Source organism: Manacus candei, unplaced genomic scaffold (assembly GCF_025592945.1).
Source record: "Manacus candei isolate 608988 ecotype Guabito, Panama unplaced genomic scaffold, ASM2559294v1 h1tg000017l, whole genome shotgun sequence".
Classification (NCBI taxonomy): domain Eukaryota; kingdom Metazoa; phylum Chordata; class Aves; order Passeriformes; family Pipridae; genus Manacus; species Manacus candei.
This window is the reverse complement of record NW_026138065.1, coordinates 16,557,217-16,572,519: the sequence shown is the minus strand read 5'-3', so window position 1 is coordinate 16,572,519 and position 15,303 is coordinate 16,557,217. Positions and strand designations below refer to the sequence as shown.

At 38.0% G+C, this 15,303-nt stretch overlaps 1 protein-coding gene across 1 annotated transcript in view; it reads left to right on the top strand.

The window, feature by feature from the left end:
• CAMKMT (calmodulin-lysine N-methyltransferase) overlaps nt 1-15,303 on the top strand; it is a 218,469-nt gene that overhangs the window by 8,014 nt on the left and 195,152 nt on the right. Inside the window, exon 3 of the mRNA XM_051783767.1 lies at nt 7,749-7,813. Within this exon, the coding sequence (XP_051639727.1) occupies nt 7,749-7,813 (65 nt within the window). The remainder of the gene's footprint in view (nt 1-7,748; nt 7,814-15,303) is intronic.

Genomic DNA, 15,303 nt, shown 5'->3' with positions numbered 1-15,303 from the left:
AGGTTGAATGTTTATATTAGTCTAGCATGGAGAATGTAGATGTGTTCAGTCCAAGCTGGTATCTTTTTGCAGGTTTCACATTCAGAGTTGGATAGAGTAAACTGAAGTAATCTAGTCTGCAGGTGAAAATATAGACCTCATTTTCAGTGAAATTTCTTCTGAGTTTAATGTGGAAAAAGGTATTTTCATTACAGATGTCATCACAGAATCATAGAATTATTTGTGTGGGAAGGGACTTTAGAGATCATCTAGTTACAGCCCCCTGCCATGGGCAGGGTCACCTTCCAATGGATGAGGTTACTCAGAGCCCTGTCCAACCTGACCTTGAACACTTCCAAGGATGGGGCATCCACAACTTCTCTGGGCAACCTGTTCCACTGCCTCACCACCCTCACAGTAAAGAATTTCTTCCCGATATCTAATATAAACCTCCTCTCTTTCAGCTTAAGGCCATCCCTCCTTCTCCAATCACACATGCCCTTGTCAAAAGTAACCTGTTTAAGTACTGAAATGTTGCTATAAGGTCTCCCTGGAGCCTTGTCTTCTCCATGTTGGATAATGCCAACCCTGTCAACCTGTCTTTGTTGGAGAGGTACTTTAGCCTCTGATCACCTCACTGGCCCTCCTCTGGACTCACTTCAACAAGTCCATGTCTTTACTATGCTGATGACCCCAGAGCTGGATGGGTCACACAAGAGCCAAGTAGAGAGGCAGAATCACCTCCCTCAACTTGCTGGTCATGCTGCTTTTGATGTAACCCTGGATACTATACTGGCTCTCTGGGCTGTAAGGGCACACAGCTGGGCTGAGCTTCTGGTCAACCAACACCCCCAAGTCCTTCTCCTCAGGGCTACTCTCAGTCCATTTTCTGCCCAACTTGTATTTGTGCTTGGGATTGCTCTGGCCCAGGTGCAGGACCTTGTACTTGGTCTTGTTGAACTTCATGAGGTTTGCATGGGGCCACTTCTCAAGCCTGTCAAGGATCCACTGAATGGAATCCCTTCCCTCCAGTGTGTCAATGGCACCACACAGCTTGGTGTCATTGGGAAACTTGCTTAGGATGCACTCGACCCCACTGTTCATGTCACCATCACAGATGATAAACAGCACTGGTCCCAGTGCCAGATAGTCTGCTCTCCCGAAGTCCAGGGTAGTGACCTTGTTGTGCACCTTTCTTGCTGCCCAAAGGATCTCAAACTCCACCACAGCCACCAAGGCTTCCCTTGAGATTCACATTCCCCACTAGCCCCTCCCTGTTGGAGAGAATAAAGTCCAGCATAACACCTCTCTTGCTGGCTCCTCTTGGAGAAGGAAGCATTTCAGGAACATCCTGGATTTTTATGCCCTCTCTGTTGTCCCTCCAACAGATATGGAGGTGGTTGAAATTCCCCATGAGGACCAGGGCTTGTGAATGAGAGGCTGCTCCTGTCTGTCTGTAGAGGGCTTCATCTACTTGGTCTTCCTGGCCTGGTGCCTGTAGCAGACCCCCAGTATAATGCCACTCATCTCTGCCCTCCCTTTAATCCTGACCATAAGCTCTCGGAGGATGTGGATGGCTCCTCATCCATCCTCAGGTGGAGCTCCATGGACTCCAACTTGACATAGATGGCATCACTGCCTCCTCATCTTCCCCATCTGCCCTTCCTCTAGAGCCTGTATCTTTCCATTCCAACACTCCACTCCTAGAAGCCATCCCACCACATCTCTGCGGTGCCAGTATGATCACAGCCCTGCAGACACACACACATCTTTAATCTGGTTTACTTCCCACGCCTCTTGCATAGAGGCATTTAAGTTGGGCCACTGGTGAAGTTGATTTACTGGCTGGAGTGGCTGGAATTCTTTGTACTCTCTTCAGGTGCTCTCCTCCTGATCTCTGATCCTTATCCAGGCTCTGGGCATTTACTGCTGGCACTGGGTTATGTGACCTTCTGGATCTGTTCTCCATCAAAATATGTTTTTATTCATACAACCTTCATGTGTATTTGTTAGCTTTTTTCAAGTCCTATTTAACTTTGGCAGTATTTCACTTTACTGTTAAAAAATTATACATGTGTTGAATATGTGTTTCCTTAGGGAAAGGAAGATATATTAAGTAGGGCTATTTAAAAATATTTATTTAATATTACATTTCTAAATCTTTCTATTCTTAGTCAGGAATGTGCTTTTAAATTTAAATTTGTTATGAATAGTTTTAGCACTGAAGTGATTATAGATTATAAAGATGCAGTGTCTCCCTGTGGAGATGGCGCCTGCTTTTTAGACAGGAAAATTATTCTTTTATTAGAGTTAAAAAAGGAGCAATCAATATCTTCAAATTTTCTATTTCAGGATATGGATTTGCTTTTAAATTGTAGGCTCATTTTAAGAAAATAGAGAAGAAATAAGTTGTTTCTGTGTTAAAATATTTTCCATTGATCAGTCATTTGCTGTTTCCAATACTAAAGTGCAGAACTGAAAAGAACAATATCAGCAGCTTACAGGAAGGGTTAAATCTTTGTAAAGAGTGCTAAGTGTACTTTGCAAGATGTCATGCCTTTATTCTGAATATGAATGAACCTTTAGATAAAAATATGAAAGACATTATTAGATGATTCTAGACCTTTGGTTTAGAAATAAGGGGCACATTATTTGTCTGTGGCAAGTCGTATGTTAGAAGATGGTTTTGGACTGAGTTCCATTGGCTGTTCCTCTTGGATATTTTTGCTAAAAACATTTTGAAGTTCTAATGGCTATTTTAGGAATAGACCTAAAATAAGGGAAGCAGATTTCAAGGAATATTGCCTATTTCTTATGGACAATTTATGTGGATGTGATAAAATTGCTCTCTTCCATTTATTGCATGCTAAGAGACAATGTATGGGTTTAGCAGCACAAAGGCTTGGCCACAGGAGTTGGAAATTTAGGAAAGAGATAGAAAGTGATTTGGCAACATATTTCTTTCATTCACTATCAAGCTATGACTGTTCCATCATATTGCCCAAGACATGTGTATTTGTAACAAGAATTTGTAGTCAAAGATGCATTGGTTTGTTTTCTTACTGTATTAAGCTGCAGTCTAGAACTGGATTGAAAGAGGAATTGACTTGTTCTGCTGTGCTCTGGCCCAGGAAAAGCATCTGTTCAGCTGGCAAACTTTGTAGATAAATTTAAAGTTCTTAGTGGGCCACTGTGACATTTAATGGTGATACTCATCAAACCTTTTTGTAAAGGACCCTTAATAGTAACGTTTTTACCATTATTCTGTCTTTCATTTTTCACCAATATTGTACTTTTAGTTTGTATCTAGGTTAATAGTGTATGGTGGTATGCTGTGGTTTTGTTCTGGGGGTTTTTTTCCCATATTATGTGGAAATGGATTCTGTCTTAGTCTTTGTAGATTTTTAAAGTTTTGTATAGGCGTGTATTTACTTGTATTATTTGTCCTTACACGGTTAAGAATAATATAAAAGAAGAGAAGAAACTTAGTTTTGTTTCATTATGGTTGATGAAAAGCATACCTTAATAGGGAGCAATTGAAGGCTCTTTTTATTTTACTGTCTGTGGCAATTTTTAAATACATGTAAAAGTCTGCCACTTGTGTTGCCTGAATTGGAGAGAAAGGAGCATTAATATATTTCAAAGACTGAACACACTCTATCTTTCTCTGACTTTATTTATACATCCAAAGTGGATTTATGTGTAGTTCAGAGTAAGGAATTTTGCTTTGTTTCGAAGCAGGAGAAACACGAGTTGATTTAGTTTCTCTTTCCTGGATTTGTCTTCTATAACTCACTACCTCAGCCATAGAAATTTTTGCCTATTGTACCTTGAAGATTTATAAGAACACTGTGAATCAGATTAACCATGCTGTCCTGAAGTTCACTTTCTCCCTGATGCTTACCTGTGCTTGTTTGAAGTACTTTGTTGATCTCAGCAATCACAGCTTTGAACTTCTTTGAACTGTACAACATCCATCACATATTCCAAAGCACTGAATACTAATGTTCTTTTGTATTTTGAAATGCCTATGGAAATTTATGGGAATTTGGGGTTGGGGTTTATCCACAAGCTTCTGTGGTTCCTTTCCTTGACTTCCATAATTCAGTGCACATGACACTTACAGACTCTCTGTGGGCAGTTTGTTAGCAGTACTGTGGAAAGCTGTGATTATGACAGGCAGCCACAGAAATGAGATGTGTCATATTCCAGCAGTTTTCTCTGGGCTTGGTAATGGAGGAGCAGCTGATGGGATGGGACAGCAAAGCAGCAGCTGTTATAGAGCTGCTGAGAAGGTGTTCAGAGCAGTGGATTCCAAACTAGAAACTGTGGTTTATAGGTGCAGGACTGAGTAGCATGGTACTTACGGCAGAATTTGGAGTTAGAGAATACCTGTATCTGCAGGTGCAAGTAACTTTTAGTCTGCGAGTAAGGTCTGTGATGGAAGAGAGTTGGGGAATAGCTGGTGCAGAGTTTGGAGGCTTTACAAATACAGCCCTCCGAATGGAGAAACATGTGGCTATTGCTGTTTGGAAGTGTGTTTCCGTGAGCTCTTCCTTTCACAAGTAGATCAGCTGCTGGCATGTTTCTTCCTGCAGTCCTAAAGCTTGTTTGCAAGAGAGCTTATGATCAATTCCTCACTGCTTGGGTTCCATAACTGTTAAGTGGTTACCAGTGGATTTATATGCCTCTTCTTTAGCCTGGAATAGGCTAAAGCTTTATCAGCAGGAAGAGTGTGGTGGGTTGACCTTGGCTGGACACCAGGTGCCCACCAAGCCGCTCTATCATTCCCCTTCCCAGAAGGACGGGGGAGAGACAATAAGATAGAAAATGATTTGTAGGTTGAGATAGGGCAGTTTACTAAAGCAAAAGAGAAAGTTTGCACGAAGTGAAGAGGAGAATAACAAGGTTTATTCTCTACTTCCATTAGTAAGCGATGTCCGAGTACTTCCAGGGAAGCAGGGCTTCAGCATGCGTAGCAGTTGCTCAGCAGGCAGATGTAAATAACAAGTGCCCCCTCTTCCTGCTCCTTTCCTTATCTTTTATATCTGAGCTGATGTCATATGGTACAGAATATCCCTTTGGTTAGTTTGGGTCAGCTGGCCTGGTTTTGTCCCCTCTGAGAATCTTGTCCTCAACTGGGAAAGGAATGTTACAGTGCTGATGCTGTGCTCAGGAGTAGCCAAAACGCTGGTGTGTTATCAACACCTTTCCAGCTACCAATGCAAAGCACAGCACTATGAGGGCTACTATGGGGAAGTGAATTCCATCTCAACCAGTCCCAATACAAAGAGATATTTTCCTGTCATTCTAATTGACTCCAGAAGATTAGCTGTTACTAATGTGGAGTAGTTTTAACATAGTCCATAAAGATAATATGGTTCGAACCTGAGATGTGAGCTTTGGAGTAAATGAGGGCAGATTTGCTATCCAATCACTGTTGAGATAGTGGCTACTCCTCTCATTCTAGATTGGGCTTGCTCCCTTCTTTTGTTCAGTGCAGGTTTCATAAGCTGACCAGACTAAAGGACATAGCTGTTGAATTCAAACCTTGTCCCATTTCATAATGACTGTGGAGTGGGCTTTTGGAAGACTGAGGAGAAGAGGATGTCCCCCATAGCAAATCTGGATGCTTCTTGTCATTAGATTATGTCTCACTTCTGTAATTGCCATGAATTATATTTGTGAAAGCAAGAAGGAGGTTTCTGGGACAGAGTTAGAGAAAGAGACTTTGAATATTGCAGGGAGCCAGAGAAGGGTGTCAGCGCAAAGTGCCTCTAGAGACCAACAGAGCAAAGGTTGGAGTGTGTTGTGTTTGTACTTGGACCCCACAAGCTATGGTTTTTTGTGTTTATCTGCCTTTTGACCCTGAAGCATACAAATTGTATTCTTTTCTAGACCAGGACACTTCACTCACTTCTGTTTTAATTACTCATAGCATTCTGTTAAACTACTGCTACTAGATTACTAAATTTTTCGTCCTTACCTTTATTTGCTTCACTTGGAGAGCTACATGATAAATCTCTTTTATATATGAACTCTGTACATAAAGAAATTGAGGGGGGGAAAAAGCCAAAACCAAAGCATGCTATCTCAAAACTAGTCTGCATGCCAACAAAGATTAAAATATTTCTTTACTTTGTCAGCATGTCCCTCCCCCATCTTACATTCATTTAGAGATGAGACATTCACAGCTGTCTGAGAGACCCTAACTGCCTCAGACATATGCACAGTTACAGAGTTTGTAGGATGCTTAGGATTCAGCAGGGGAGAATTTAAAGGGCAGCTCTGTGGTTGGTAGAACTACAGATCCTGTCTGCTTTCTTGTCACTTCCCTTGAACTAGCCACAGTGCATCAGTTGTCCAATTTGATTGAAAACAAACTTGCAAAAAAGAGGAAGAAAAAGTGCATTTAAAATCCACATGACCCATCAGAATTCTTGTAAGCTTCCACTGTACATAAGGAATGTATTTTTGACTTGTTTTTATGTGGCTGGGAGAATAGCATTAATATCCAGTTGAATCTTTTGTAACATCTTTCATATATTTTGTTGCCCTTGTTTATGAGCTCATTTCAGTTTGTTAACTTGATTTCTGTTGGATTTACATTTTTTTAAGAATTAGTCTGGTTGCTGTTTGGTGCTTCGCTTCTCAAAATTTGTGTTCATGTTTATTTAATGCTTATGCTTATCAGAAGCTATAAATAGTGGATTTTTAAATAATAAATATGCAATGTCTTATTTGCATAAAGGTCGATTTTTTTTTTCATTCTTACAACATTTTTCCTTCAGGAAAAAAAAAGCAGAGAGAATGAGAACTAATTTTGTAGGTGCTAGAATTGTTTGATTTATTAATTTTTTTTGTGTGTCCAATTAGGATGCTCCTAAACAGCCTTAGAAGCTATATTTGAAACACTGTTAAAACCAGTGTTTTTACTATCTATTTTACTGCCTTGCTGAATTCTTTTTAGATTTTTTTAATGCATTTGTGAAACAACTGTGTGATCTGATGTTGTGAAGCATAAGATTTTAATATTTTTTTCATTTTGGGCCTAGATTATCTTCAAACAGGTGAAAGAAATTTAGATGCTTTGTGTGTGTATGTGCAAATTCAGCTGGCATGATATGTATAACATGTAAATTTTTATTTACATTTTGTGTATATTCTTTCTGCTGCTGTCAGTGCTTTTCTCGCTGTATTCTAAAATTTGCAGTTGATGTGCGAAATTTAGTTAATGAATTTATTATCCCCAGTTTTGAATGTTTATTTCACTTGGGTTATGCAAATGTAAAACCAAAGAAAATGCAGTTCACTGAACACATTAATCAATTTAATTGTTCACATTAATTTAATTAAGTGTTCTTGCTTTTGTGGGAGAAAATAGGAATGTGTGTACAGCTGCTGCTTAGAAATAGTCTTTTGGTTTTCCTCTTCAAGGAAATAAAGCTGCTGATAAAGCTTTACCAAAATTCTTTATTTTCTATATGTGACTTCTAGAACTAAATAAAATTTGATGCTCCTTGGAAATGTTTTCCTCTTGGTATTAGTTTCTGAGAAACACATTCCTGATTCATGGCTTTTCAGTGATAAGACTTTGAAAACTAATGTTTGTCCCCTTGTTTTCCCCCTGGTGGCTACAGTAGTAGCTGTTTGCTACTTCACTGTGAACGAGTTGGTGAGAAGGGAATGAAGAGAAAAGATGGGTTTTTTTTAATTGTTTACATGTTGGTAAAATCACAATTTATGTTTTCTTTTATGTTTTCTTCCAGATTTCACAATGGTCTCTTAAATGTTAAAGATGTTCTTACAAGTTTTGACAACACGGGGAATGTCTGTAAGTCACTGTTTATTTAAAGACAGTATTATGTTGATAGAGGTCTAAATGCATCAATGTAAAATATTTCTGTATGAGCCTTCAATAACCATTTTGTTTAGCTGAGAAACTCCATTACTGTGGTCAGAGGTACCATAACATTTCACATGTTACAGGTTTACGTAGCACAGTTGTTTGTGTGGGTGCACCCTCAAGTCGTCCCAGTGCAGGTTATTTTTGGTTCTGTGACTGTGGTGGGAACATTAGAGCAGCTGAACTGGGTTGGACAAAAAACTAGTTTAACCCACTGATTTGTGTTGGCCTTTGGCCAGCAGTAGCTGTGTGGGGAACAACAGTGTGAGAACATGGGAAGCAAACAACGGCACTTCCAGCTTAGAGTGGATAAACTCAAATCACAGAAACACAAAAGAAAACACACAGTCAAGTTGTGAAATTGCTCCCCACAGAATGTTTTGGTTCCTAAAACGTGAATTCAAAAAAGCAAAAGGGGAAAAAAATTGTGCAAGAAAAATTCACTGTGGCTGTTAAATATAAAGACATCACTTATGGCTTAGGAAGTGCTGGGTCTTAGGAGAATTAATGGGGCAGTAGGATGATATGTTTGTCCTGATCTTTCACTGTTGTCTAAGCATCAGTTACTGGCTGCATTAACCTGAGACAAGATGAGCTGTAAGTGGGCCATCAATGTCTGACCCAGTATGGCTCTGCGTCAGTATACTTATTAATAAAATTATCTATGCTACTAATGGACTTGAATTATAGAATTGTGTTAGACTGTGGAAACTAAGCCGAGCAATAATATTGAAATACTTTTGATGTGATGAGTAATTACTGTTATATAATTATATACATATCATTCTTATTTGATTATTCTGCCTTATCTTTCTGATTGGTTTTTTTGTTTTCAAATATACCAATAAAGTTGGTAAAGTGAAATAATTAGGAAAAAACTTAAATAGGGCTTTGGATCCAGAAAAAATATTGTTATATTAGTTCATTAGATAACAACTTGAGTATTTATTTTGAACGGCAGAGAAAATGTTTTGTGTGTGTGTTTAGAAGTGCTTCACTCAGTGGATCAGGACAGTGTACCTTACTCTGTGAAACATGTTAACATGATCTCTCAATCTTTGTTTTTTGTGTGAGTGCTTAAATTGTGCTCAATCTACACAAATTTCCCTGTTAACACAAATAATTTACTCCACTAAAGTTTTCATATGCTTTCCTATTGATAGGTGTGTTGTCAGCTCTTCTGTTAACTTTTTCCAGTATTTCAGCTACTTTCGTATTGATTGCAGGTGGTAGAACAAGACTTACACTCTAATAGGCACACAACCAGTGCTAACACAGGAGTAATGTGACATTTGTAGTTCTTCTTACTGTTTATCTGTATATACAAAGATTCACATTTGTCCTTCTGTATTCAGTATTTCTTTGAGGGTTCATGCTGTGCCATTATATACGTTTGCTAAGTCATTTCCAGATTCATGCTCCCCATTTTTAAATGTCTTTGTCTGTAAGTGTCTATCTGTATTGATCTACATATTGGTGATTTATGCCTATTTTACTATGCACTCTAGATTACACTCTGTAAGGGTAATGGTATAACTGATATCTTCTGGCAGCATGCAGTATTAGCTTGGAGTGTAATAATGGTACTTTTTTGCTACCACCTGTATGGAATATTCTGTGTCCAAGCCAGAGTAACTGGTGTCTGTCACACCATCATAGTAAAGTTCCCCCAACCATGTGTTTACTGAGCTGCTCTATTTGGCTCATACCTGACTGAATTTCTGTGCACTCTCATTGTCACTTGATTTGAATTGTCTTTTTCTTTGACCTTTTCCTGTGTATTTTCTGACTCTCTTTGTGTTAACCCACCATGGAAATGATGGAGGGGTCACCTCCTTTGACTTGCTAAGGTAACTACTGTTTTATTTCTAAAATTAGGTTGACTACTTTTTACAACTGCCGTAGTGTTCTATAAGAACTTTGTATTATCAAATCATAACTTACTCTAAAAAAACCCCAAATATTTCTAAAATAGTTTTTAGCAGTATCAGATTGTTTCTTCTAATACCTAATACTAACAGAGTTAGCCAGTATTGAACATACTGTCACCGCAGTGTGCTCTGTGAGGGGACACCTTGAAAAATTACAGACTTCAGTGTTCTTTTGGGACACTGCACAGCCAGAATTTATGTACTGTGCACTAAACTTCACTTAAACTATTTGGACTGAGTTGTCAGAAAAGAGGTAAATATTTTAGTTTTCTGTGTGTTTGTTTTGGCTGCGATACAGCAAATTTATTAGCAAGATTAATGTTTTGCTAGTGAATATTAGATCATGAAATAATTGTGTATTAAACAGATTAGATGTTGTAAAAACTGAAACACATTGCATATTACATCCTTTTAAAACATAATAATTTGCTTCAAACAACAAGGCTTGTGTGGTTTTAGGGGAAGTTTTTTTGTTTCTTCTAGTAAGTATTTTCTGTTAAAACAAGCTCTTTCATGGAGCATTTCTGTGCTCTTTCTGTTTCACATTTTGATCTCTCTTCTTATTGTCTTTAACAGCCACATCACCATACACCATCAAAAGAAAAGTGGTAGAGCAGACTCTAGTTAATACCACTTTTCCTATACTACCAGTAGGTATCAACTCAGTACAAGATGTGCCACTAGCTGGCAGCATTATATAAAATATCAATAAGCAGCTTTTGAGGAATACTCATGACTCTTCCAAAGGCACTGCCTTATACCAGTAAGACTTCAGGACAAAAGTGGAGACAGCTGCAGTAGCTCTAAATGGTGTATTGCAGGGTCCCAAGTGTTAACTCTGAAAATTGCCTCTGTACAATGTCTCGTTCAAACTTGGTATGTACACTTGTATTCTGTCCTTTTCAAAAAGATTTTGCATTTTCACTGTAGGATTGCTACTGTAAATGAAAACTCACACTATAAATTGCAATTAGCTTTCACTCTCCCAGAAAAATGTGAAATTTTGTTCTTCTCCTGTTCCTCTCTTGTTTGTGAGAGAGTGGTTTCCACATGAAAACTCTAAATGAATTCTCCACACAGACAGGATGCAATGCTAAATGCACTTCATTCAGCTTTAATTCTATGCAAAAACAGGAGGCAGGGAAAAGAGGACTGGAATGAAGGAAAGGATCAGTCTGTTCATTTTAGACAACAATATACCATCTGTTAAAAAGATGGTACATCCTGACACCATCTCTAGTCCTATGGTAGTCCTTTAAAAGAAATGATGCATCCCAGGCCAAAGGTTCATTGGTGGCATTGTGGGACAGCATGAGTTGGCCCCTGAAGCCACATGCCACATTCATTCTTGCAGAAGAAACTGTATAAAAATTAAGGAAAAGTCTACAAGGATGAGCTTTTGAGATTATCACCTTCCGTTGCCTTTCCAAGTGGGAGAAAGCAGTTATGACTGAAGTGCTTGTATGACTGTGTCCCTGAAGTAATAATTTTAAATTATGTATACATTTAAATTAAGTGAAATGATCAAGGTCCAAAATATAAACCTCTTTACTAATTGCCACCAGCCTATGCAAGCTACAGAGTATGTAAAGGAGAATTTCAAGAAATGAAATACAGCATGTTTTGGGATTTTCATTTAGTATCTACCTGATGTTGACACAGAAACAAGATAGTCCAGAATGCTCAAATAGTATAAAATTGCAAATATGCTATATGTAATAACAAAACATTTTCTTGTAAACTGCACATAGAATTAGTTAATAATATAACCATTTTCAAGAAACAACATGTTCAACACGTATTCATTTTATTTTCTACTTGGTTGAGTGCACAGTTATATGTTTTAGAACTAAAAGAGCAGCAGAGGGTGCTACAGTTACAGAGCTACCCAGGCATATACTCCAAAATTGTTGTTCCTGTAGGCAAGTAAATCCTGCAAACACTTAAGCTTTCTTTTTGAGGTAGTTGTAAATAGTATAGCTTTAAATAGAATTACGTATTCACTTTTTTCTTGATTTTTTTTATTTATTTTTTGAGTTTTATTGGTGGAAAATGTTGCTCAGTTTCCTGGATATAGTTACTGTTGCAAAACACCTACTCAACATCTTTAGAACTAGGTTTGTTTGTGCTAATTTTGCATTTAGAAGTTCCAGTCTCTGCAACAAATTTTATATTGGAATTTTTTTTTAAATTTTAATATGTTCTGCCTCAAGTAAATAAGCTAGTGAAACTGGAAAATGGTTTTTTCCCTTTTCATGGAAATAACAAGAGGGAAAAAGTTTTCTTAAATTTTAGACCCATATCACGTTTTTTGGAAACAGGTATCAAGGGAAAAAAAAAAGAAAAGAAAAAAATTTCTCCTTTTAGTTTGCACTTCTTTGCAGACTGTATTAATTTTAAAATTATGCTTACTTGAAACTTGTAATCATGTCATTTTTTTTTTCTTAATTTACTTAAGAAAAATATTTTAAAATCTATTCTAAAACAAAGAACCTTTTCTTCTTTCTTCCTTGCTCTCAAATAACTAGAATGAGAGGGGTGTCTTTTTTCTTGGTAGTAGTATATGAGGATGTGTTTAGAGGGCTACTTGTTTCTTCAGATCTCTCATTGCATGACTCATAGGTAGGTGAGCTCCTCTATGGAGAGATCATGTCAGCTACTGAATTATTATGCCTGGAGGGACAGATGCCATAAAGTTACCTGGGGAAAATCATAGCATGGCCTCCTTTGTGGCAGCAGAGGTGCTCCTGTATTTCATGTAATGTTACCTAGAATCAACAAGGGAACAGATTGTGTTTTTCAGGTGCTGCTGTGGAAGTTTCCCCCTTTTTTTTGAGTAAACATCTTATTTTCAGTGGTGAAAGGCACATTGACTTGAATATGCTTCTCTCTCTCCGTGACTCAGTGGGTATTCTCACCTGAAGAAACTGCCTCTCATTGTCTTCTGAGCCTCCTCTCATTCCATAGGTGTGGCAGTTTGAAATTGTTTACCAGGTCAGAACCTCAGACACTCTTGAAAACCTTCAACAGAAAATAAATTGACTGGAAGAGTGTCTAAATAGCAATGATACATGCTGTTTTGAATGAGAAATATTGTATTTATGACACCTACAATTTACTATTCACTCTGCAGCTTCCTTTTAAATAAAACATTTCGTAATCAGGGTTAAGAAAAAACAGCTGTTTCCTCCCTCCCCTCCCCCCTCTGATTCACTCCACTGATTCAGTTTGTGGCATCATCCCAAGTAGTCACATTGACATGACCAACATAAAGCATATGGAATAGAGCAGAAAATAAGTATTTGGGGAGAAGCAGGCACCTTTTAAAATACTCTTCTTGTTCTTATGAAACTGGTCTCTGATGAAACATCGGTGATTTGTCTCTTTCAAGTACTGAAATTATTTGGCTTTTCCCCACTAAATCTTCTGTTCTGAAAAGAGGAATCATAACTCTGATCAGGAATCTGTTTCCTCTAGACAATGTTTTTCCTTCTACATATTCCAAACATTATCTTTGTGCCTATACTTTCAATCATGGCACCACCTCAGAGAAGTGGGAGGTGAAGAAATCCAGATCTGTTGTCTTAATCAGTTGGCATAAATAGGTTTCTAAGTGTACTACTTGTGGTAGTCTGATTTCATGCATTAGTGTTGACCTGAAGTATTTTTGAAACTATTCAGGGTATTCTAAAGTTGGATCTTTTGATGATTTAAATTAGTTAAAATTTTGAAGATAGGGTATGACACCTTAAATTAGATTGGTAGAAGGAGAAGAGTATGAATTATTGTAATTGATTTCATGGGTTTTACTTTTACATTAGATAGCTTATCTTAATCACCTTTTTAATTGAGATAGGGCAGGATAACAATGGCAAGCATCCCTATAAGGTGTGCTGTGTTATTAATTAAGCTTAGTCTTTTAATGCACTGTAGAGTTTTCTCTAAAAATATTTCAAATTTGAGCATAATTGAAATAAATAGTTTAAAATGAGTTTGATGTGCAGTAGATTGTTGCCATTTGGGTGGAACTTGCAGGGTTCTTTGCAATTGTTCTTTCTGTTCCCTCAATTCCTTTTACTTGCCATGTTCTAGCCACGCTTTCAGTGCTGCTTTTCACAAAAGAACAGGCATGAAGTGCAAAACCTGCTCGAGAAATACCATGCTTGGAGTGCATCCTTGAGTAGCTGCCTTCTGTTTGATACCACACAAAGTTGCTGATGGAATCTGACTGGCACATCAGATGGGGCATTTCTCTGTATTCTGTTATAGTCTCATCTGGGACTGTAGTGTGGAGGTAGCAAGGACAGTCCTTGTTCTTTATTTTCTCCACACAAATGCAACTGAAATGTCACGCATAACTTACAGATTGTTTTTTCAAGTTTTTTTTAGAGAACTTTTTAAAAGTTGCTCTGTATTTCATTTTAAAAAATCATATTTAAATGGATGAACTCATGTCTTCTTTCAAAAATGTCAGGGTGAAAGGCTCAATTTCATTCAGGACTAATTCACACAACTGTATTCACTCACTTTGAGTATTGGCTAATCCATACCATATCCCGTCTGTGAAAAAAATATTGGATCCCTTTTAGAGGTAGGAAGTCTCTTAAATCTGTTTTTTGTTACACAGATGTTCATGGGTTAGAAATGGGAGGCAGAACCAAAACATCTTACAGTGGTGGTATGTAGAGGGCCACTAGCAGACCTGACTTCTAACCTCTCTCACATGTATGTTTATTGTAAGATCTTTGTTAAATTGGGTAGTGTTATATTTTCAGGAGTGCCTTCTCGTTTTAAATGCCACCCACTTGGGTTATCAAAATTGAAGGACTTAGAGCTGTGTCAGAAAAGAGACTTGGGCACTGCTGAACTGAACTTTAGATGCTGTGACAGTAAAAATCTGTCCTCCTTCAGGTAAGGAGATGTTTCTACACACGTGATGGCATGGCCTGGAATTCACCACAGCTGGCACTCTGAGACCTGTGTGTCATTAACTCTCTCTCTCTTTGGAGTTTCAGTTCCTAACCTGGTGCATTCACAGTCTTAAATCCTTTCCTTTATTTAGGTGCTTCAACTGTGTCTGTCAAAAAGTATGGAAGGTATAACTTTTTTGTTTGTTTGTTTAACCTCCCATGTGGCAGCTGCAGATTTTGTGTAGAATTTATGTGGTTTCAGACATGAGTCTAATGGTTATAACACTCACAAGGTAGTTTCATGAAGGTAGGGGAGGCCAGCACACCTGAGTTAGCAAAGGGAATGGGCTCAGAGCTTTTGTGTGTTCTCTCACTGCAGCTCCTTTTGGACAGGGCAAGAAACAATCTTACTAAATGTATTGGGTAATACCTCATGACAGTATGTCAGAAAAAAACCCTACTGCCAGTAACTGTGAATTTAAAATTTGAAAACAGCAGCGTACCTCACCGTAAACTCATACCTAGTTCCATAAAATTTACCTATTCACACAGCTAAAACACTGTGCAATCTTAAGCC